The sequence below is a fragment of the Eschrichtius robustus genome, chromosome 19, assembly GCF_028021215.1.
Source record: "Eschrichtius robustus isolate mEscRob2 chromosome 19, mEscRob2.pri, whole genome shotgun sequence".
In the NCBI taxonomy this organism is placed as follows: domain Eukaryota; kingdom Metazoa; phylum Chordata; class Mammalia; order Artiodactyla; family Eschrichtiidae; genus Eschrichtius; species Eschrichtius robustus.
In genome coordinates this window covers 65045825-65068816 of record NC_090842.1, presented here as the reverse complement: position 1 = coordinate 65068816, position 22992 = coordinate 65045825, and the positions used below count along the sequence as shown (strand labels likewise).

General features: G+C 42.9%; 3 protein-coding genes across 3 annotated transcripts; 2 read left to right on the top strand and 1 right to left on the bottom strand.

The window, feature by feature from the left end:
• The first annotated feature begins 5064 nt into the window (after window positions 1–5064).
• Window positions 5065–8545, top strand: LOC137752481 (serine/threonine-protein kinase MARK2-like). Its single transcript, XM_068527173.1, has 5 exons — window positions 5065–6392; window positions 6511–6646; window positions 7846–7930; window positions 8051–8102; window positions 8335–8545. Exons 1-5 carry the CDS (start codon window positions 5065–5067, stop codon window positions 8543–8545), a joined length of 1812 nt encoding a protein of 603 aa, XP_068383274.1.
• On the top strand, window positions 7960–22992 carry LOC137753011 (zinc finger protein 836-like). The gene is made up of 5 exons (XM_068527962.1): window positions 7960–8127; window positions 9858–9976; window positions 10477–10563; window positions 18005–18131; window positions 21416–22992. The coding sequence occupies exons 3-5, from the start codon at window positions 10495–10497 to the stop codon at window positions 22741–22743; spliced, it is 1524 nt and encodes a 507-aa protein (XP_068384063.1). The 5' UTR covers window positions 7960–8127; window positions 9858–9976; window positions 10477–10494; the 3' UTR covers window positions 22744–22992.
• LOC137753544 (CDKN2A-interacting protein-like) lies at window positions 12544–13744 on the bottom strand. The gene is given in 2 exon segments (XM_068528794.1): window positions 12544–13378; window positions 13380–13744. Coding segments are annotated over 2 exon segments (1191 nt in total). The 3' UTR covers window positions 12544–12552.

Here is a 22992-nt window from a genome sequence, read left to right as displayed (position 1 = left end):
ACTCAAATTATTCCCAGCACCCTGAAACTTCTTTTCCCTTCCAGCCCCACCGCGGCCTCCCCATCCAAATTAACGTGGAACTTTCCAAGGCACTTTGTTATGGATTCCCCACAGGGGTGACAACCATTGGTAACCTGGCCCCGTTGTTAGATATCATACAATTTTTTTTTAAAGAAATTCAAAAAAAAAAATATGATTGTTGGCACATCCTGTGCAATATATCTAAATTGAATTATGGTACCAGGTAAAGTTATAGATGGGAATGAAGCTTGTGTATCATCCATTATCATGTGTAATCAATAAATGATTTAATACCCTCTTAAAAAGAAATTCACCCTTTTAATGGTTATATGATCAATTGTTATCTATAGTTTTACAGTGGCTGTTGAATGACTCTATAGCTATTTTGTGAAAAAGCAGGGAAGAATGATGACATCCTTTATGCGCAAGGATTGGTACTATTATCAGGGAAGGTACGAAAAGGCAGGGAATGAGAGCGAGGCTATGTTGCTCCAAACCTTAACTCCTCTGGCCGAGCCAGGTGTCCCAGCTGCTCTGGCAATTATGCCACCCCTTCCACCACTTTCCGTTCCCATCCAGCCCCTATTCCTTACACTGAGGCCCAGGACTTCCCCTCCTTATAGGGGTCAGTTAGAAAATCCTGTGTTTAGTTTCAGGGGTACGGGGACTTGGTCTGGTATTGCCATCTAAGACCCGACAGGGCACCCAATTTGGACCAGGAGCCATATCCCGGACGGGCAGTTTCCCTTACGCCGTTATCTCACAGGGGGCCTAAATGCAAATGAATAGTCGGCTGGGTTTCTCAGGCTTGTTTAATTGGAAAGATTGCAGTCCTCATAAGATCGCAGCCCTCCTTATAGGGAGGATCCCCTACACCTGAAGCCCACTTGGAAGCACCCACAGCTGAACCAAAGTGGGACCACCCCCCCCCCACCCCCCCCCCAGTGAGGGAAGAAGGCCCTCATTAGAGCACTACTCATTAGCGCACCTTGGCAGGGCCTTGCAAAGGGAAACCAAAGCAAAAGCGTTTGAGCAGCAGTCAAGAAATTCAGCAAAACAAATGAAGACCTCTCTGAAATTTTGGAAAGGATTTATCAGGCCTACAGACGTCATACTAATGCAGATCCTGAGGCCCCTGAAAATATTAGAATGGTACATTTGAGCTTTTGGGGCAAAGTGCCTCCGATATCAGGAGAAAGTTGCAAAAATTAGATGGTACATTTGGAATGAACCCTCCTCAATTGGTAGATGTTGCTTTTAAAGTGTTCAACAGGGAACAACAACAGAAAAATGAAGATGCAAAACGACACGCCACTCTTTTGGCAGTGGCATTGGATTCCCGGAAGGTGAGTAACCTGAAGAGAGGTGAGCGCCCACTGGGGAAGGAACAGTGTGCTTACAGGAGGGAGGGGGAACGCTGGAGAAGATTGCCCTCGGCTAAAACAGAAGAACAATAAAAGACAAGAACCTCTCATATGGTAGAAAGGGAGGAACACTGAATGAAGAGGCCCAGGGGCTCCCTTGGACTTGAGGCACCTAATTCCCCACAGAAGTCGGGGGTGAAGTTGACAGTGGGGAATGAGCTGATTAACTTTCTGATAGACCTCACCCTGAAGTTTTTCCACCAGGATAGCTTGACATCAGAGTCCCACCAGAACACGCTTTAAGCCTACAGATGGGGCTCATGAAAATCCCTGGAAAGGAGACGGAGCTCTTTCCCGCAGGGTCTTAAAAATAACCCAAAGACTGCTGTCAGACCTCCACAGACGGGGACTCAACACAGGAAACTGCCCCCACCCAGGACTGAAAAACAGACTTTCCTCAAATGCCTTGAACTGCAAGAAATTTCAGATAACCTGCTAGTGTTTGTGTGGACACTTTTTCAGGATGGGTGGAAGCATATCCCACAGACAGAAAATCTCTGAAGTGGTTAAAGCCCTTCTAAGGGATATTATCCCCTGATTTGGAAGAAGGCATTAAAACTACATTCATCCTGGAGACCATAATCAACAGGAAAAACCAAGAAAATGAATCATACATTAAAAAGGAACGTCGCTAAAACATGTCAGGAGACATTGAACTTGGGATAAGGCCTTGCCAGTTGCCCTGCTATGGATCAGTGGCTCCCAGAAGCAGGCTTAAATTAAGCCCCTTTAGAATATTGTATGGCAGGCCATTGCAGGTGTGTGCCCAGGCAGGAGAATCTATAAATGCTAAAGACCTAGTGGTGGCCAATCACATTAAAACTGTGGGCACTATTTATTCATGAGTTTACCTCCAACAGGTCTGCCCATCCAACCGAAGTAGACGGGAATTCCATCGCCATCGCCCATTGGAGAAGGGGCAACCAATTTGTTTAATTGTGTCCAAAGAAATAGCACCAGAATTTAGTATATGTATTAAACTGGAACCAAAACCCCAAGTTCAGTTACGAATTAGACAAGAAACTGCTAAGAGGTTTCATCAGGTTTAAATAGTTGTAGATAAAAAGGACTAACTAAAGATTCTAAGGAATATTCCTCACCTCCGTTCAGCAGAAGGGTCTTCATTCCTTTTCCCACAAGACTGTGGGATGGAAATTGACAGTGGGGAATTGTAATAGGGAAGAACACTTTGTATTCCATGACAAGTTCATCCCTGAAGGCATGTTGCCTAGAAGCTTAAATTATACATAATGGCCCATCTCTGGGAACCCTGCCTCCCAGGTCATGAGCGTTAAGCTAAAATACCTTTGTTTAGCTCAAAGGAAACCTCCTGACCAGATCCACCTGTGAATGACTGCAGGGAGGAAGAAATTAACACATTCCCCCTCTGGAGGCTGATGGGAACCAGGAAGTGTTTGACTTTACTGCCTCCCCTTTTAGTATAAAAGGAGCCTGAATTCTGACTCAGGCAAGATGGTCCTCTGGGGGGCATGAGCCCACCATCTTCTTGGTTTGCTGGCTTTCTGAATAAAGTCGCTACTCCTTGTCCCAACAACTCGTCTTTTGATCATTGGCCTGTCATGTGGCAAGCAGTAGGAGCTTAGACTCAGTAACAAAAGAACAGTGTAATTTATATCAGTTTTTGAAAATGTATTGCTCTTTTTAAAGCAGTGGTTAGTAAAAATGTTTTTAATTTAAAAATTAAAAAAGAGGAGACAGAGGACAAAGGAAGGAGACACAGGACTGGAGTGACCTCAGCTGGGGGCGGGGTTTCACAGTGTTGGGTGCTGCAGAGAGGTAGTCAGCAGGAGCAGGGGCTGTGTACATCATCAGAGGCATTTTTTGTTTTATTGTTTTTATTGACGTATAGTTGATTTACAATCTTGTGCCAATCTGCTGTATGGCAAAGTGACTCGGTTATACACATATAGACATTCTTTTCCATTACAGTTTATCACAGGATATTGACTCTAGTTCCCTGTGCTGTAGAGTAGGACCTTGTTGTTTATCCCTCCTATATATAATAGTTTACATCTGCTAATGCCACACTCCCAGCCCTTCCCTCTCCCACCCCCCTCCTCCTTGGCAACCACAAGTCTGTTCTCTATGTCTGTGAGTCTGTTGCTGTTTCATAGATAGGTTCATTTGTGCCATAGTTTAGATTCCACATGTAAGTGGTATCACATGGTATTTGTCTTTCTCTTTCTGACTTACTTCACTTAATAATCTCTAGTTGCATCCATGTTGCTGCAGTCATCAGAGGCATTTTAGAAGAGGCTCTGCTTGCCATAGCTTCTGGCAGCGTTGCTTCCTACAGTGGAAAGAAGAATGTTGTTGATGGGAATTCCCAAAGTTAGGCTAAAGTGGGGGTGAAGTAACTTTTCTAGGTGAAGAGGTGATTTTTTTTTTTGATTTTTATGTGTGTGTTTTATTATATATTAGTCTCTTAAATCAAATAGAAGACAAAAAGTGGAGCTACAAACCAAAGTTACAACAGTACTAGCTTTTCTCGTCGCCCGTCTGTCTACTTTTACCAGGGGTCTTTATTTCTTCATAAGGCTTTGAGCTACTGTCCAGGGTCCTTGACTCCAACCTGAAGAACTCCCTGTGGCAGGCGTGTCTGGTGGTTAAGAACTCTCTCAACTCTTGATTAACTGGGAATGTCTTGATTTCTCTCTCATTTTCGAAGGAAAGTTTTGCTAGATATAGGATTCTTGGTTGACGGTTTCTTTCCTTCAACACTTCAAGTACATTGAAGTACAAGCCTCCGAGGCTCCTGATGAGAAATCTGCTCAATGACCTTCCTGGCAAACCTTCTCTCAGCTTCATAGACTTTCATAATGTACCGTATCATGTCTTATGCAACAGAACATTTTGTATAGTATCGTGAAGTCAGTTAAGTTGCAACGTTATTTTGAGACCAGAATTTAAGGAAAAGGAATTGAACATTTCAAGTGTAGACATTATGAGGTCTCTAAAATTATTACACATTTTCAAACTAGAAATAAAAAGGCCACTGAAGTATCCTGCAGATTTTTATTTATAACAAAGTGAATACCAATATCTAATAACACACGTAAAGAAAAATTTCTTTGGGATCCTTTTTCCTAAGTGTAAAGGGGCCTTGAACTCAAAAAGTGAGAAAACCGCTGTGGTGTATCCCCAGCGGTGATGGGTCCATTTCTTGCTCTGACCTCAGAGTGCACCATTGTGATGTACTTCACAAAGCCCTATGAAAGAGAAAGGTGGGCCCAGGTTTTTGGTCCTTAGAGCCCAGGAAGCTGCTTTTGGTGACCTGACGGCCTTGGACCTACAGTTAGCTTGTGTTTTCCTTGTTTCTGCCATTTTGTTGATTTTCGTTTCTCTTTTCTCTACTCTTTTTTATTTGTGTCATTGTTCTTTGTACAGTTAGCATAGTGAGTATTGTTGGTATAGTTAATACTTGATTAGCATAGTTAGTGCAGTTAGTACTAGTTAGCGCTGTTGGTACAGTTAGCGTAGTTAGCGTTGTTAGTAGAGACAGCATACTTAGCCCTGTTAGTACAGTTAGCATTGTTAGTTAGCGTAGTTAGCGTTGCTAGGTAGTGCTGTCAGTCAGTGTAGTTAGCAGATCACCAGGATGCAGGGCCTCACAGCCAAATCTGCTGGCAAGGCGGCTCATATTGATGACTTCGAGATCCTCCACACCACTGGTGAAGGCACCTTCGGTAAAGTGAAGTTGGCCCGGCACATTCTGACCGGGACACAGGTGGCTGCGAAGGTCATAAAGAAAAGGCGTCAGAGCTTCTCAAGTGTCCAGGCACTTTTCCGGGAAGTGTGCAGTCTGAAGGCTCTGAATCACCCCAATATTGTAAAACTGCTGGGGGTGATTGACACAGAGGAGACATTTTTCGTGGTGATGGAGTACCTCAGTGGGGGGGACATGTCCCGCTATTTGAAGACCCATGGCCGTATGACAGAGGCGGAGGCCCGAGGCCCGTTCCAGCAGCTGGTCTCCGCCCTGCAGCACTGCCACCGGAGGGGCATCGTGCATTGGGACCCGAAGCCACTGAGCCTCCTCTTTGATTCCAACATGAATATCAAACTTACAGACTTTGGCCTCAGCAACAAGTGTGATGGCACTGTCCAACTGGACACGATCTGCGGCACACACCCTTATGCTGCCCCGGAACTCTTCCTGGGGCAGAGCTACAGCGGCCCTGCGGTGGACGTGTGGAGCTTGGGAGTAGTGCTGTACACCACGGTAACTGGGTCCCGGCCCTTTGTGGGAAAAGACTTCCAGGAGCTGCGGAAGCAAATCCTACAAGGGCAATACCCCATCCCACCTTACCTGTCTTTGAAGATAAGGGATCTGTTACAAAAAATGATTGCCCTCAACCCCAGTGACAGAGGCACCTTACCTGACCTCATGAGGCATCCATGGGTCAACATGGGCCAGAAGGAGCCACTCCAGCCACCCTGTGAAGAGGACCTGGAGGTGACAATGGTGAGGACTCCGGGCTTGACTTGCGACCAGATCCAGGACACTGGGACAGGCAGTGTGAGCTCCAAGAAACCCAAGGTGGAGGTCTCCATCATAACTCTGAAGCCCTTCTCTTGCGGGGACCTCTGTGGCAGTGAACTTGAGCCTTCTCCAAGCCCTGTGGTGTCCTCCCTGCAAACCAGGTGGCTCTACCACAGAAAAAATGTGCAGCTGCAGGAAGACCAGCAGGCAGGGCAGAAGACCGGTGAGTCTGCCTGTCCCCCACCCAGCCTGGAGGCGAGGACTGCCACCCCCAGCCCAGCCCCCCAGTGTGGCACTGGGACATCCACCTCCAGCAGCAGCAGGATTGGAGCCCCAGAGGGAAGCAGCTGCCCCCTGGGTGTGTCCAACACTGGAAGGTCCTCCCACGCTGGGCAGCCTGAGAGTGTGTCCTCATCCACTCTCTCTGGCCAGAGCCAGAAAAAGCAAGGAGTGGCTGGGAGAATCTGGAACTTTATTTTGAAACATCTTTGTTGCAAGCTGCCCAGCATGAGGCGTCATAATAAAGTGAGCCCATGTGAACCCCATGGATGACCGAGGCAGGAAGGTCAGGCCGCCGCGCTCCCTGGGGCCCGGTGCAGGGGAAGAGGAGTGTGTTCTCTGCACGGCCTTCAGAAGCATCGTATCCAAGACCCTGGCCAGCTCAGAGGATGGTCCGGAGCAGCCCGGGCGACCGAAAGTGAGGCCACCGTGGCTGCAGGTCTGCCCCTCAACCCCCACCTGGGTGAAACTTGAGAGACTGGACTGTCATTCCTGGGGCACGTCTCCCCTCCCCTACTCTTCTGTCTTCCGTGTTGGTGGGGGAGGGGGATAGTTCTTGTTCCAAGAACTCCTTGGTTCTTCCAATTCTAGCTAATAAACTTGATGTTCCAGAGGAAAAAAAAAAAAATTAAAAAAGAAAAATTTTTAAAAAAGTAAAGTAATCATTACTGACAGAAGTTATCACATACCTTAGTCCTCCAGTCTCAGACCCTGGGTTTTGTCCCTGAGTCTCTGGAACTGAGCAGTGTTGAGTTGGCCTCCTGGCTGAATAAGGAACAGAAAGGACAAGTTGTTCTGCAGGGTGTCAGTATGAAATGGCCCATTCTCCCCAGGGAGAGTTTTGTATTTATTTATTTATTTATTATTTATTTGTTTACTTATTATTTATTTTTGGCTGCGTTGGGTCTTCTTGCTGTGCGCAGGCTTTCTCTAGTTGCAGCGAGTGGGAGCTACTCTTTATTGTGGAGCGTGGGCTTCTCGTTGTGGTGGCTTCTCTTGCTGCAGAGCACAGGCTCTAGGAGCACGGGCTTCAGTAGTTGTGGCATGTGGGCTTCAGTAGTCGCGGCCCGTGGGCTCTAGAGCGCAGGCTCAGTAGTTGTGGCGCACAGGCTTAGTTGCTCTGCGGCATGTGGGATCTTCCTGGACCAGGGCTCGAACCCGTGTCCCCTGCATTGGCAGTCGGATTCTTAACCACTGCGCCAGCAGGGAAGTCCCAGAGTTTTGTATTTTTTATTCTAGTTTGTAATACAGAGACAAGTCAAGCTCTTGTTTTTTTAAACTGCTTAAATTAATACTAATTGCAGGAAATGTTCCACATCCAACGACTGCCCCCACAGCTACCACTTGGAGACCCAAGTTCCCAACCACTTAATTGCTTGAGCCTCAGGAGCAGGACTTGTGAGCAACATGCTGGCAAAAACAATTTTTTATTAAAATCATTTTCTGCTTGTTAGGAGGAAACATCGTAGTTTCCAACATAACTGGTCCCCAAAGCTGTAAGCTTTTACCTGAAATCTGTTAACAGCCAGTAACTTAAGGGGTTTCAAAGTACTGGGAAGCACCATTCCCTGACGGCCCCCCTACCCCCTGTCCCGCCTTTCGGGCTCTCGGGCTCAGACCTGGACTCTCCTCGCCCCGCCCCTCACCTTCAGCGCTCCGCCCAAGTCCCGCCTAGAAGCCTCGCCTCTTAAGTACGTCCCTCGTGCGCAGTTTCTTACGGAAGCGGAAGCGGAGACCTGAGAGTGAAGGTCGCGCAGCTGAGCTTAAGTTTTCCTTCTAGTGTTCAGTCTGTGCTGCGCGGACCCCCTTACTCCATCTTTAGGGTCTCCGAGGTTCTGCGGGCGTAACAGCCCAGCGCCCGCCGTCCGCCCCAGGTAAATCCAGAAGTCGCCGTTACAGGTCGAGTATTAATTTCTTCTGGGTTTGAAATTGCTGTGAGGTTGGTCCTTGCCCTTTGCTTTTCGGCCTTCGGTCCACTGAGACACCGCCTTTCGCGACATTTTCCTGCTTACAATCCTTTATTACTTCCGCCTGCGCCTTGTGAAGTCGCCTTCTGCGAGGTGGATTCGCGCGCCCCCAGCTTCGCTCTCTCTCCCCGCCCCCCAGAGGGCAGCGCCGGCCGCCCCGCTCCCGGAGGGGCCGCGTCCTCTCCCCGGTCCTGGGGTTCTGCAGAACCCGCCCCTCTCCGGAGACCCCCTCCCTCCCTCCCTCCCAGCGCCTCTGTCCTCGCCTCCTCCTCAGGCCGGTCCTTCGGCTCCCCCGGCCTCCCCTTCGTAGTCAGCCCTTCCCCTCACCCGGCGTGGGGGGCGGGGAGTGACCTGGGCCAGCCGTGTGACAGCCAGTATTCTTCCGTCACAAGTTCATCTCTCTGGAAATTGTTCTCAAAGGGATAGTAAAGTGAAACAGATTTAGCTCTTAAGGTAGCGGGTGGATAAAATAGAGAAGTGAATAAAGGAGTGTGATCTCCTGGGATTGGAGAGCAACGTGGGGACAGGGGCCCTGCGTCAGGTGTAACAGGAGGGACAGCAGTGGTGAGAGCACGTCACAGAGGGGGGGAGGGGATAAAAGAGTTAGAAGTAAGGCCTTCGGAGCATCGTGGTCCTGGGAGAGAAACAGAGAGGACAGGTGTTGATTAGAAGAGCAGAGGAAGACAGAGCAGGAAGGAAGCACAGCCGTCTGGGGTGCCGTAGAGTGGGGGTGTAACAGGAATAGAAGGAGTGTAATCTGGAGGGCAGAGAGGGAGCAGAGATGGAGGAAGAAAGAGTCAGAAATACATGGATATTTAGGACAATCACAAAAGTTGGGCGTAAAGTGCAACAAGAGGGGGAACGAGTTGCAGAGTAGTGGGGCAGGACAGGTGTGATAAAATAAATAGGAGGGCAGAAACAGCAGGAGAGTAGAGGGGAACAAAGAGAGAGAGAGAGAGGGAGATAGATAAAGAATGAAATAGAAACACTTAGTAGTCAGGTAGAGGGGGAAACTGGATACAGATGGGGGGTGAGTTCTTTGGAAATGGACGATTAAGTTGTGATATTTTAATTTGTTGCTTTAGAATGTAAAACATTTAAAGTTTACTTATGTTATCCACCTCTGGCTAGATATCCAAGGGAAATGAAATCATTATAGCGAGGGAAATATTTGCACTGCAATGAACATTACTGTATTATTCACAACAGCCAAGATGTAGAAAGAACTACAATGTCTGACAAGTGAATGGATATAGAAAATTTATTTCAGCCATAAATTATGATATTATTATGACAGAAAAAGACAGATATTATATGTGGAAAGTAGAAATGTCTTACTCATAGGGCCATAGAGTATAAAGGGTATTAGGAGGGGGTTGGATGGTGGGGTACATGGGGAGATGTTGGTCAGAGGTTACAAACGTTCAGTTGTAAAATGAAAAAGTACCACATGTATATCTAATGTACAGCATGCAGACTATAGTTAATCACACTGCGTTTCTATATACTTGGAGTTTGCTCTGAGCGTTAACACTCAAGTGTTCTCACTACACAGAAATAAAATGGTAATTGTAAGTTGATGGAAACGTAAACTACTTTATTGTGATAATTATTACACGGTGAATATACATCTATCAAATAATCACATTGTATGCCTCACAGGTACACGGTTGTTTCTCATCAATTCTACCTCAGTTAAGCTGGGAAAGAAAAAGAAAGTGGGGGCTGTGCTGGCCTTGCCACTGCTGAGTGGTGCTCAACCCAGGCTTCATGTTAGATCGGTGAGGCATTTTGCATATACATGTTTTGTACCCTCTGACCAGGGATTCTTCTTCAGATCGTCGGTGTGAGGCCAAAGCTCAATAATATTTAAAGTGCCCCCAATTAATTCTAATTTGGATCCGTCATTAGCATCATGACTCTGAGTCCCCCCGTTCCTGAGGGCTGAGAGCTGGGCTGAGGCTGAGGGGCTCTGCTCTGCGTGGGGATGGACCAGGGCTGGTCTGTGACCTGAAGGGGATCGTCGGGTCCAGCTGAGGTGCCCGCTGCTGCTGTGTACGTGAGGGCCTCACCAGGAGGGGTGTGTTATATGATGGAATGTGTGGGAAAACTCACCTGTTGGTCTCTGTGTGGGAGTTTACTGTCCTGAGCCCCTCCTGGGACAGTGGGCGCAGGGGACTGTCTGTTCCACATGCTGAGGTCTTCCCTGTGTGTGTGGTGGTGACTCAGGAAGGGGCTGTGTCGCTTCTAAGCATTAAACAGCATTTTTTCCACTTTCAAGATCGACCTCTAAAGACTCATGTCTGAGGAAGAAGCCCGGAAGAGGAGGAAGAGGAAAGAAAAGGAGGCAGGAATGGCTCTTTCTCAGGTAAAGTCATATTCGCAGTCTGTCCTTCCTGAAATACCCTTCTTTGGACTCGCTAACCTCTGACTCTGAAGTATCCTGCCTGACACCTGTACATTCACACCCACCCGGGTCCTTCCCTCAGGGCCTGTCATCTCCACTTAGATCCCATCTCCCCATGACCCAGTGACCTGGAACTTGTGAAGAGGCTCCGCTGGGTACAGTCCTGGGCAGGGCTTCACACGCACAGGTTCAGGCAGAGTGTCAGTGCTACTGGGTGGGAGGGATTGTTTTGGGCCCCATCTGGATGGATTGTCTACTCTCTGTAAACCAGGATAAAGAAACTGCACATGAAAGTCAGTTATTAGGTGCCCAATACCTGGTAAAATCTGGGAGTAGACCAACAAGGGGAAATTTGTTCTGACTTTTTCTAAGGCAATTGAAGTTAAATGAGTGAGTCACTGACTTCAGAATCTTAATGATGGGGAATGGAATGAAAAATTCAGAACCAGACATCAGTGATAGAGGGTGTTTTATTCCATCATCTATTTCAAACTGTGAAATCAGTCTAAATGTCTGAGAGGTGGAAATTCCTTAAATCACTTTCATCACCTTCATTCTTCAGATTTTGTATTTTCGCTGTGCTGGTTTTGTTCTTTGGCACAGAGAAATTTTTACGTTTGATGAAGGTAAGGTTTCCTCTTCATTGTTTATCACATAGGTATCCAGTTTCCCAGCACCATTTGTTTTGTTTTGCTATAAATTTTATTTATTTATTTATTTAGTTTTGGTTGCGTTGGGTCTTCATTGCTGCACGCAGGCGTCTCCCTAGTTGTGGCGAGCGGGGGCTACTCTTTGTTGCGGTGCACGGGCTTCTGTTGTCGTGGAGCATGGGCTCCAGGCATGTGGCACGCCAGCTCAGTAGTTGTGGCTCGTGGGCTCTAGAGCACAGGCTCATTAGTTGTGGCACATGGGCTTAGTCGCTCTGCAGTATGTGGGATCTTCCTGGACCAGGGCTCAAACCCATGTCCCCTGCATTGGCAGGCAGGTTCTTAACCACTGCACCACCAGGGAAGCCCTCCCAGCACCATTTGTTAATGGCAGCTGTCTTTTTTCCACTGTCTAGTCTTAGCATCTTTAGTATCAGTAGATTTTAAATATATACAAAGGATCATTTCTGAGCCTTCTCTTCTGTTCCATTGGTTTATATATCTGTGTTTATGCCAGTACCATACCATCTTGATTACTTTATAATATGTTTTGAAAATTAAAGGGTGGCCTCCATCCTTCTTATTCAAGAGTGTTTTGGCAATTTGCGGTCCCTTGAGTTTCTATGATGTCTGGCCTGTGTTTTTTCTGTTTCTGCAAGAATTGCCATTGTAATTTTGATAGTGGTTGCATTAAATATGTAGAACAGTTTGGGTCGTTTGTTTGGACATTTCAAGAGTTTTGAGACTTCCAGTCTATGAGTATAGATTTATTTGTATCTTTGGATTTCTTTTTTTGTTTAGTCTGAGGCAACTATTTTTCTCTTTTATTCTTTAACAGACATGTTCAACATTATGGGCAACATTCTTAAAACCTTAAGCTTCACAGACTTTCAGACATTCAAATACTATGGTCTCCTTTTCTTTGATGTGAAGGATTATTCAGCTAGAAAAATAAAAGCATGGTAGACAATACATTTTCACCAAATTCAAAGTAGTACAAAAATTAAGACTACAGAACTACACATCGTACCTAATGTGTCATTAAAAATAGAAGACAGTATTTTCTTCAGCAAATAAAACAGCATACTGGTATGCTGTTAATGCATAAACCTTTTAATGTATACTGTCATTCACAAATTATTTACAACTTCCACTGTGTGAAGAGAACTAGAATGTAAATTTTCTGCAAAACTGGAAAAAAGCAATACAAAATTTGTGAAAGCCTGTGTTTCATATTATACAAAAGTAAGCAAGTTTTTCTCTTCAAATACCAGATATTGTATGCAGGGATATTTTGGACATATTACAGTAATTCTTGAGGATGTTTTAATGCTGGAGGTAAGTTTACAGGCCTTGACTCTTCATCGAGGAGTACTAAGTCTTCGATTTCACTGCCTCTGTATTTCCTTTTACATATTTTTACCACCATCTTTTTCTTGAGAAATAACTTCCAGGCTTCTCTTGATGCAACTGCTTTTGCGTTTTCTTTGCTTTTTCCACAGCCAGTGCCCAAATACACAGGCTTACATTTCAATTCACAAACAATACTTTCTTGAGAGCTCTTATTTTGAGGCAGATCTGCCAGTTCTATTAGCGGGACAAGAGACACATCCAGTGTTGCTTTCAGAGCCTTGATAGCTGCGTTTAGGAGCTCTCCATGATTCATGCTGGGACTGATGTCACCAACGACCACCAACTTCCATGCCACCATTTTGTACAGTCTGTTGACAGAAGGCTGCTTCTGTTTCACATCTTCATTGGTTAACTTGCAACAAGAGAATCTGCCAGAACTCTCGCTCGATTGCGAAGTACTTTTAGAACGCAGCTGTGACGTGCTGGTCTGAGAACTACTCTTAGAAGCCAGCTGGGACACACTTGCTATGGAAGTGCTTTTGGAAACCAGAGAGCCGCTGGTCTGGGAGCTGTTCTTGGAAGCTAACACTGATGCAGCTGCCTGCGAAGTGCTTTTGGAAGTCAGCATCGTGTTTGCTGAGGTGGTGCTCTTGGGGGTTAGTAAAGATGTGCCTGATGAGGAACTGTTTTTAGAAATGGATGACGAAACACTTGCCTCTGAGCTGGTTTTGGAGGTTAACCGCTTGAAGCTGTCTCTAGGTTTAGAATAGGTTCTAAGGTTTAGAATACAACAGTGGCAACTCTACTTCTGAGCTTCCTGAGGAGCCCAACAAGGGCACCTCAATCTCTGAGGTGCTTTGAGAGTCTGAGACTGAAGAGCCTTCCAAAGCCCTCTTTTTCGGTGATCCACTTCGTTCTCTGGAATCGGTGGATTGGGTCACGTGACTGTTCACACTGGATTTCAACAACGAAGAAACAAAGGATGCTGAATCATGTTTATCTGGAGCTTCTGGTTCAGAAATTTTTCCAGACCCTACCGTTGTTACGAGAGAGGGAATGCTGCTGCTGCTTTGGCTGGAAACAGATCGCCCTCCATCACTTGTGGAGCTATTCTGACTCAGGGTACCAGAGCTCCGTATCATTTCTTTTTAGATTCCGCATATGAGTGATATCATACGATATTTCTTTCTCCGTCTGACTTAACTTCAGTTAGTATGACAATCTCTAGGTCTATCCATGTTGCTGCAAATGGCATTAATTCATTCTTTTTAATGGCTGAGTAATATTCCATTGTATATATGTACCACATTTTCTTTATTTTAATTTTATTTTATTATTTATTTTTGGCTGCCTTGGGTCTTTGTTGCTGCACGCGGGCTTTCTCTAGGTGCGGTGAGTGGGGACTACTCTTCATTGCAGTGCGCGGGCTTCTCATTGCGGTGGCTTCTCTTGTTGCGGAGCACGGGCTCTAGGCGCACAGGCTTCAGTAGTTGTGGCACGTGAGCTCAGTAGTTGTGGCTTGCAGGCTCTAGAGCGCAGCCTCAGTAGTTGTGGCGCATGGGCTTAGTTGCCCTGTGGCATGTGGGATCTTCCCGGACCAGGGCTCGAACCCGTGTCCCCTGCATTGGCAGGCGGATTCTTAACCGTTGCGCCACCAGGGAAGCCCCGTACCACATCTTCTTTATCCATTATTCTGTTGATGGATATTTAGGTTGCTTCCATGCCTTGGCTCTTGTGAACAGTGCTGCTGTGAACCCTGGGGTGCATGTATCCTTTTGGACCATGTTTTTCTCTGGATATATACCCAGGAGTGGGAATGCAGTGTCATATGATAGCTCTATTTTTGTTTTTTTTTAAGGGACCTCCATAGTCTTCTCCACAATGGCTCTACCAATTTACATTCCCACCAGCAGTGCAGGAATGTCCCCTTCTCTCCACTTGTTTGTGGGTTTTTTGATGGTAGCCATTTTGACTGGTGTGAGGTGATAGCTCATTGTAGTTTTGATTTGCATTTCTTTAATAATTAGTGATGTTGAACAACTTAGCAATTTTTTACTGAAGTATTCTTTTCTTTAACATCTTTATTGGAGTATAATTGCTTTACAATGGTGTGTTAGTTTCTGCTTTATAACAAAGTGAATCAGCTATACATATATCCCTATATGAAGTATTGTTGATTTACAGTGTTTGGTTAGTTTTGGGTGTACAACAAAATGACTCAATTTTATATATATTCTTTTTCAGATCCTTTCCCCTTATAGGTTATTACAAAATACTGAGTATGGTTCCGTGTGCTATATAGTAGGTCCTTGTTGGCTATCTATTTTATACAAAATAGTGTGTATGTGTTAATACCAAATCCTAATTTATGCCCCTCCCTTCTGCTTTGGTCACCCCTAACTTTCTTTACTGTGTCTGTGGGTCTATTTCTGTTTCATATATAAGTTCAATTGTATCTTCTTTCCTTCAGTTTCACATATAAGTGATATATTTGTCTTTCTCTGTCTGGCTTACTTCACTTAGTATGATAATCTCTGGGTCCATCCATTTTGCTGCAAATGGCATTATTTCATTTGTTTTTATGGCTGAGTAATATTCCATTGTGTGTGTATATATATGTATATATATGTGTGTGTGTGTGTATATATATATATATACACACACATACACCACATCTTCTTTATCCATTCATCTGTTGATGGACATTTAGGTTGCTTACATGTCTTGGGTATTGTAAATAGTGCTGCAGTGAACATTGGGGTGCATGTATCTTTTCGAATTATGGTTTCCTCCAGATATATGCCCAGGAGTGGGTTTGCAGGATCTGAATCTTTGTTATTTAACTCTTTTGTTCTGCCAAAGTTGGATTCAGTTTGTTCTCTTTCTGCTTCATTGAGATGTAAAAAATTCTTGAGTGGAGATCTTTTCCCTTTTTGTTGTAACGGTTTAGCCGTGTAGATTTCTCTTTTATTATAGCCTTCAAGTAAAATGGGGGTGTTGAAGTGTCATATTGTTACTGTGCTGCTGTTTCCGTCTTTTTTTTTTTTTAATTAATTTATTTTTGGCTCTGTTGGGTCTTTGTTGCTGCGTGTGGGGTTTCTCTAGTTGCGGCAAGCAGGGGCTACTCTTCGTTGCGGTGTGTGGGCTTCTCACTGCGGTGGCTTCTCTTGTTGTGGAGCATGGGCTCTAGGCGTGCGGGCTTCAGTTGTGGCACACGGGCTCAGTAGTTGTGGCTTGCAGGCTCTAGAGCACAGGCTCGGTAGTTGTGGCGCATGGGCTTAGTTGCTCCGCGGCATGTGGGATCTTCTCGGACCAGGGCTCAAACCCGTGCCCCCTGCATTGGCAGGCGGATTCTTAACCACTGCGCCAGCAGGGAAGTCCCTGTTTTCCTCTTGATTTCTGTTAACGTTTGCTTCATTTGGGGGGAAGCTCTAATGTATACATATATTTATAACTGTTACATCTTCTTGGTGAATTGACTCGTTTTAAGATTGTATAATATCCTTTGTGCCTTCTGTCAGTTTTTGCCTTTGCTTTGTGTGATATAATATACTCACGCCTGCTCTCTTTAGCATGGAATATCTTTTTCCTTTCTTTCACCTTTAGCTTTTCCGTCTCATCTGATGTGTGAATGTTCACATTTCCAGCTGTCTGACACACCCTCTCTGTGTCTCTTACACCTGGTCTTCGTTTTTCCTCCTGTTACTTCCTCCAGTGGTCCCCGCTCAGGCACACTGAGCAGTGGTGAAAGGCTGGTGCCCTGGCCAGCCCCCTTCATTTCACTGTAATTACAGAGGATACGTATCAAGTGTTTACTTTTCATGACATTTGGTGAAATGTTCTTGCTTAATAACAATGTATTTTTTCCATACGCTTTTTTTGTCATGATTTTTAATTCTCCAAGAAGTTTTTAACTTTACCACTGTGATAATTTTCTTAATCTGTGAAAATAGTGTATAACACTAAACTTCTCTAATTTTGTGTCAGTGTTTTGTTAGTGGAAAACAAAAAAACCGATGATAAAAAAAATTGTCCTGAAATATGTAAAGAGATAAGTCTTCTCATTCCAGTTGATTTAGTGTTGACATGTGTGATGGGTGCCATGGATGTGCAAGCCATTCATTTAGATAGAAGACATGATTTCAAAAGTATATATCTTTTTGCAGTTGAAATTATATCTTCAATATATTCCGTGGCCTTGGTGGTGGGATGAATTGGGTGATTGGGATTGATATATATACATTAATATGTATAAAATGGATAACTAATAAAAAAAAAAGACGTATTTAAGTAATAGAAGACATGAAGAGATGAAACAGATTTGAATCCTTGTTTTAATGATTTAAGGTACATATACATAAGCAAGTGTCTGCAATCCAAAGTAAAAGTAGTAAATGCCCTAACCAAGGAATAAAAAAATATATATGTGTATGTATATATATATATATATTCCGTGGCCTTGAATTTTTTCTACACCATCATGTTAATGGTTTAAATAGTAGTAAGATTGCTAACATTTTATGTGTATGTGCTTGTGTGCCCACATCTATAATGACCTTTCATGCTATTCCATGTCATTCACCTTGGATGTCTTTCAGGCTTTACTCAGGGATCTGTCAATGTACTTTTTTTTTTTTTTTTAAACATCTTTATTGGAGTATAATTGCTTTACAGTGGTGTGTTAGCTTCTGCTTTATAACAAAGTGTCAGTGTACTTTTAATGCTCTCCTTTACTTAACTGATTTTTAAGCTTCAATTCCAGGGCTCAACCACCTGAGTTCAGGTGCTTGCTGTGTCATTGCTTAGCTTCCTGACTTGGTTCGAGTTTCTCTTGGTGTCTCTGACACAGTTTTCTGCTGTGTAAGATGTGAACATATCTTTCTCGAATGAGCTGTTATATTGATAAGAAGTTCGTGCTTGTAAAGTACTTATTTTGAGTAATGTTTTGTCTATAGGAAGTATTCAAACACTTTTAGTCATTGCTGTTTCTGTCATTATCATAATTGAAGATTTTGAGTTTTCTTTAAAGCCATTGTGGACTTTGTCATCTTGAAGCCACCACTCATAGTGTAACTTATTTAAATATTGAATATCACTCAATGTTTAGAACGTAGTATCTGACACTTCTGCATAGACAACCTGTTGTTTAGTATTATTTATATATGTTTTATGGATTCTCCACAAAGATGACAAATCCATACTTATTGGATGATATGATAATCTCTTATGAAAAAGCATAAGAATTTAAAATAAGGGACACAGTATTTGCTTCAAATACCTTAACACAGATCTTTCAGAACATATACTTGAACCAAATCGATCCTTACCCCTCTCTCATCTTTCCATTTTGTATGAAGATAACTCTTCTCGTGACCCGTTGTTGAAATGTATTTTCATTTCAGGAATGGTTGACCTTCAAGGATGTGGTCATTGAGTTCTCTCAGGAGGAGTGGGAATGCCTGGACCCTGGTCAGAGGGCCTTGTACAGGGACGTGATGTTGGAGACCTGCAGGAACCTGGTCTCCCTGGGTGAGGATAACTTCCCTCTAGAAGTTGGGAATCTCCCCTTGCGTGTTTTGCATTTTTCCCTGTGTGCTTCTTGGGAGGCCCTGTTTTCGTTATGTGATCTGAAAGCCGTGTTGACACAGACATGATGTGGCATCACGAGTTTAAACTGACCTTTTCTTCAGATGATCTGCCCGTTTCATGTTACATTAGGGGTTGTTCAAGAGCTTAATTATGTATAAAGCTCAATGGCAAACTTTTAAAAGATATCCAATTTCTTGTCTTCTGCCTTGTGGCTTTGACTGACTATTTCTTGGAAGAGTGTTAAGATACATGTATTACACTGTTCCCGATGCATTTAGAAGGAGGAGGTGGATGAATTTGTGAAATATTTTTCCTGACCCACCTGTAATGTCCTCATTCCTCAGCTGAACAAAGAGCTGTGATTTTGGAAAAGCCACACCAATTTACATTTCTTTGTTCTGATAAGCAGAAATTTCTTTTTCTGATCTGAACATTATCTCCATTTTTGGAGCAAGAGGAAGAGCCCAGGGCTCTGGTGAGTGGTGCGAAAACAGCAAAAAAAACAAAGGGGTGGGAATGTATCAAAAGTGTGAACACAGGTGGGATCTCAGGGCAGAGAGGAAGCCACAACATTAATAGTGCTTGGGAAACTCTTCTCATGGTGGAGAGTTCTTCGGGAAAACCAAAGTTTCTTTATTAAACTCTCAGAGGAGACTTTTCTTCTACCCGAGTTATCACTTTATCCTTCCAAATGTGAAATGTATTCTTTCACCCTCTAGTGGTGCTGCAGCTTCTATAGAGACAAAGGCAAGGTCTTCATCAGGGTCCACAACACGCCACATCTGACTGCTGTGAACTGGTTGTCGCTTGACTTTGAGGAGCATAATGCGGGCTGTGTTACTGGGTTGTCTTGCCCCCTCTTCTCTCTTTATGGACTTGATTCTATTGGATGCTCAGTTCTTAGTCCATATAGATCAAAGCTGATGCCTCTAGTGTCTAACCCCTGACCCTATCCTGGTTTCATGTCTGTTGTAGTTGGAAGATATAATCAGAAGATGGAAAATACCGGCTGCTATTTAATTTTTTTTTTTTTTTTTTTTTTTGGCTGCATTGGGTCTTCGTCGCTGTGCGTGGGCTTTCTCTAGTTGCGGCAAGCGGGGGCTACTCTGTTGTGGTGCGTGGGCTTCTCATCGCGGTGGCTTCTCTTGTTACGGAGCACGGGCTCTGGGTGCATGGGCTTCAGTAGCTGTGGCACGTGGGCTCAGTAGTTGTGGCACACGGGCTTAGTTGCTCTGCGGCATGTGGGATCTTCCCGGCCCAGGGCTCGAACCCGTGTCCCCTGCATTGGCAGGCGGATTCTTAACCACTGTGCCACAAGGGAAGTCCCAAGATCACTTACCAAAGAAAAATATATTATTTTTGGTTGAGAACAAATTCTAACTGGAGGATATAGGGTGTCAGTTGTCAAGTTGGAAGTAGCACAAATCTTATTTTCTCTGCAAGATACTTTGGCTCTGAATGTCACTACATCACTGGAAAATGGCAGGATAGCTTCCAGGCATTTGGCAATGGAGAGTCTCTCCTTGTCACAAACTATAGTTGGAATTTTGGGGTCTTTCTTTTTTTTAAAAAAAAAAACAAATTTATTTATTAAATAAATATTCTTGATGTTAAACTATTATTGAATATATGATTTACAAATATTTTGTATTATACCGTACATTGTTTTTTCACTCTGCTGAGTATGGTTTAGTGCAGAGTAGTTAATAGTTATGATGTAGTCCAATTTATCTGTTTTTAGTTTGTTGGCCTGAGCTTTTGCTGTTACATCTGATAAATCATTGGTGAATCCAATGTTAAGAATCTTGTTTTGTAAATTTACTTGTAGGAGTTTTATTCACTAGGGACTTAGGTTTAGATCTTTGAAGCATTTTGAGTTAATACAATAATGGTCCAACTAAATTCTTCTGCATGTGGATATCCAGTTTTCTCAACCCCTTTTGTTCCATAGACTGCCCTTCCCCCATTATGTGGTCTTGACAACCTTGCGGAACATCATTTGACCTTATATACGAAAGTTTTTTTCTGAATCTCTTGTGTTCCACAGGTCCCTCTGTTTTTATGCCACTACCATACTGCTTTGATTAGTGTAGCTTTGGAAAAAGTTTTGAAATAAAGAAATGTGAATTGTCTGACTTTGTTTTCAAGCTTGTTTTTGCTATTCATTGTCTCCTGAAATTCCACGGGAATTGTAGGATTGATTCATCTGTTTCTTCAGCAAAGCGGTATTGGGATTTGGGATTACACTAGGGATTATTTTGAATATCCTGATAACTTTGGCTATTTTGACATCTTGACAATATCAACTTCAAATCCATGAACTTGGGGTATCTTTGCATTTATTTGTGTCTTCTCTAATATGTTTCAGAAGTCTTTATTTTGCAGTAGTTATAAATCCTTCCCTTCTTGTATAATGTTACGTTTAAGTATTCTTTTTTTTTGATTCTATTGTAAATTGAATTGCTTTGATTGTTCATTTTTAATGTTTAGAAACCCAGTTGGTTTTTGCATGTTGATGTTGTATCTAGTAATTTTTTTGAAATCTTTCATTATTTCTATAAGTTTTTTTTACTTATTAATATTGCAGAATGCCTGTTGTGGGTATGTCATTTTGTAGAAGATATTTAGAAAAATGTTTTGTTTTCATAAAATCTGTTCTATTGAATTCTTTTTCTCTATGGTATATATGTTTTATAATTCTAAACAGTGACATATTATTAGATAAGCTTGTTTTGGATTTTTTAGCATTACAGTATATTGTGTGTTCATTAACGTTTATTTATGTACACCAGGTATGCAGAATATATCTATAGTATAATGTATTTTTCTCAGTTAGAGACAGCAGTATGTTTACTGTTAATTGGTACGTGCTTTGGAGTCATGGTGGAAAAATTGCGTTCTTTTGAGAACTGACATCAGTTTTTCCTGTATGAGTGTTTTTGTCATAGAGGGTTTGCAAGTAGTCTCCTCTAAAATCAATTTGAATTATATTTTATAACTCTTTTTTTAGTAAACAATTCTATTGCTTTAGTGTTTCTAATAATTTTAAGATCATAGTTGGGAAATTTCAAAATTTTTAAAAAATGAAAAAAAATTTAAAAAATGCATAGTTGGGAAGTTTTACAACTGTGTTTGGTATAAGTATTACTTTTGGTGTAATATCATATATTCAGCATGAAACAGTTAATTTTGAATTTATCCCTATGGCTCTTTATGTCTTGTAGATATCTGTCCAATACATGTGGTCAAGCAATTACAACCCAAAGGGAACAGTGATGCAGGAGAAGTATTTCAAAGAGTGATCTTGGGAAGATCTAAAAGTCGTGAAATCAAACATTTTTACCTCACGGAAATCCAGGAAAATATGTATGACTTTGAGTGTCATTGGAGAGATGAAGAAAGAAATTACAAAGGAATGCCTATAACCCATAATGGAAATCTCACTGATAGGATAGATCCACATGGTAGAAGGGATGCAGGAATCAAGCCCATTAGAAATAGGCTTGGATTAAACTTTCAGGGTAAACTGCAGGTATTTCAAACTGACAGGTTAATTTCTGAATGTAATGAAGTTGAGAGGTCCATCAACAATAGTTTCTCATTTTCACCACTTCAAAGAATTCCTCCTAGTGTCCAAACTAACGTTTCTAATGTATATGGGAATGATTTTATGCATCCTTTAGTACTGACACAAGATCAGAAAACACACAGGGAAAGAGTTTTTAAATGTACTGAGTGTGGGAAAACCTTTAGTCATGGCTCAATTGTCAGGAAGCATCAGATAATCTGTTCAGAAGAGATATTACATAAATGTGATGTATGTGTCAAGGGCTTTAGTACAAATTCACACCTTGCAGTTCATGAGAGCATTCATACGGGAAAGAAATCTTACAAGTGTAGTGAGTGCGGCAAGGTCTTCAGTCAAAAAACGGCCCTTGCAAATCATCAGAGAATTCATACTGGGGAGAAACCTTTCAAATGTAACGAGTGTGGCAAAACCTTTAATCGCTACTCAAACCTCAGTAGGCATAAGATAATTCATACAGGAAAGAAATTATATAAATGTGATGTATGTGGCAGTGTCTTTAGTCGAAAATCAAACCTTGCAGATCATCGGAGAGTTCATACTGGAGAGAAACCTTACAGATGTAACGAGTGCGGCAAGCTGTTCAGTTACAGTTCACACCTCTCAACTCATCAGAGGATTCACACCGGAGAGAAACCTTACAAATGTAATGAGTGCGGCAAGGTCTTCAGTGAAAAGGCAACTCTTGCAAAGCATCAGAGAATTCATACTGGAGAGAAACCTTACACATGTAATGAGTGTAGAAAGGCCTTTAGTCAAAAAGCGCATCTTCAACTTCATTGGAGAGTTCATACCGGAGAGAAACCTTTCAGATGTGATGAGTGTGGCAAGGTCTTCAGTCGAAATTCACACCTTACAAGTCATCAGAGAGTACATATCGTAGAGAGACCTTTCAAATGTTTTCAGTGTGGAAGAGCCTTTACTGAGGTCTCAACCCTCACTAAACATCAGAAAATCCATACCTGAGAGAAATTGTGTAAGTGTGATATATGTGGGAAGGTCTTTAAATCTCAAAGTAGAAGAGAAACTCTACAAATATCACGAGTGTGGCAAAGCTTTTATGTGTGTAAGCCTCACTTAGGATCAGATAATTCATACTGGAGTGTTATATTACAAATGCAGTGAGTGTCTCAAAGTGTTTAGTCAAAATGCTTACCTTATGATCCATGACAGAATTCATATTGGAAGGAACGGTGAGAAATGTAATGAGTGTGG

Coding starts and splice junctions, on each gene's coding strand:
- LOC137753011 (XM_068527962.1), top strand. CDS start 10,495: ATGTCTGAGGAAGAAGCCCGGAAGAGGAGGAAGAGGAAAGAAAAGGAG. Junction 10,564..18,004: donor CAGGAATGGCTCTTTCTCAG/GTAAAGTCATAT, acceptor TTTTCATTTCAG/GAATGGTTGACCTTCAAGGA. Junction 18,132..21,415: donor CAGGAACCTGGTCTCCCTGG/GTGAGGATAACT, acceptor TATGTCTTGTAG/ATATCTGTCCAATACATGTG.
- LOC137752481 (XM_068527173.1), top strand. CDS start 5,065: ATGCAGGGCCTCACAGCCAAATCTGCTGGCAAGGCGGCTCATATTGAT. Junction 6,393..6,510: donor TCTGGCCAGAGCCAGAAAAA/GCAAGGAGTGGC, acceptor TGACCGAGGCAG/GAAGGTCAGGCCGCCGCGCT. Junction 7,931..8,050: donor GCCTCTTAAGTACGTCCCTC/GTGCGCAGTTTC, acceptor CTCCATCTTTAG/GGTCTCCGAGGTTCTGCGGG.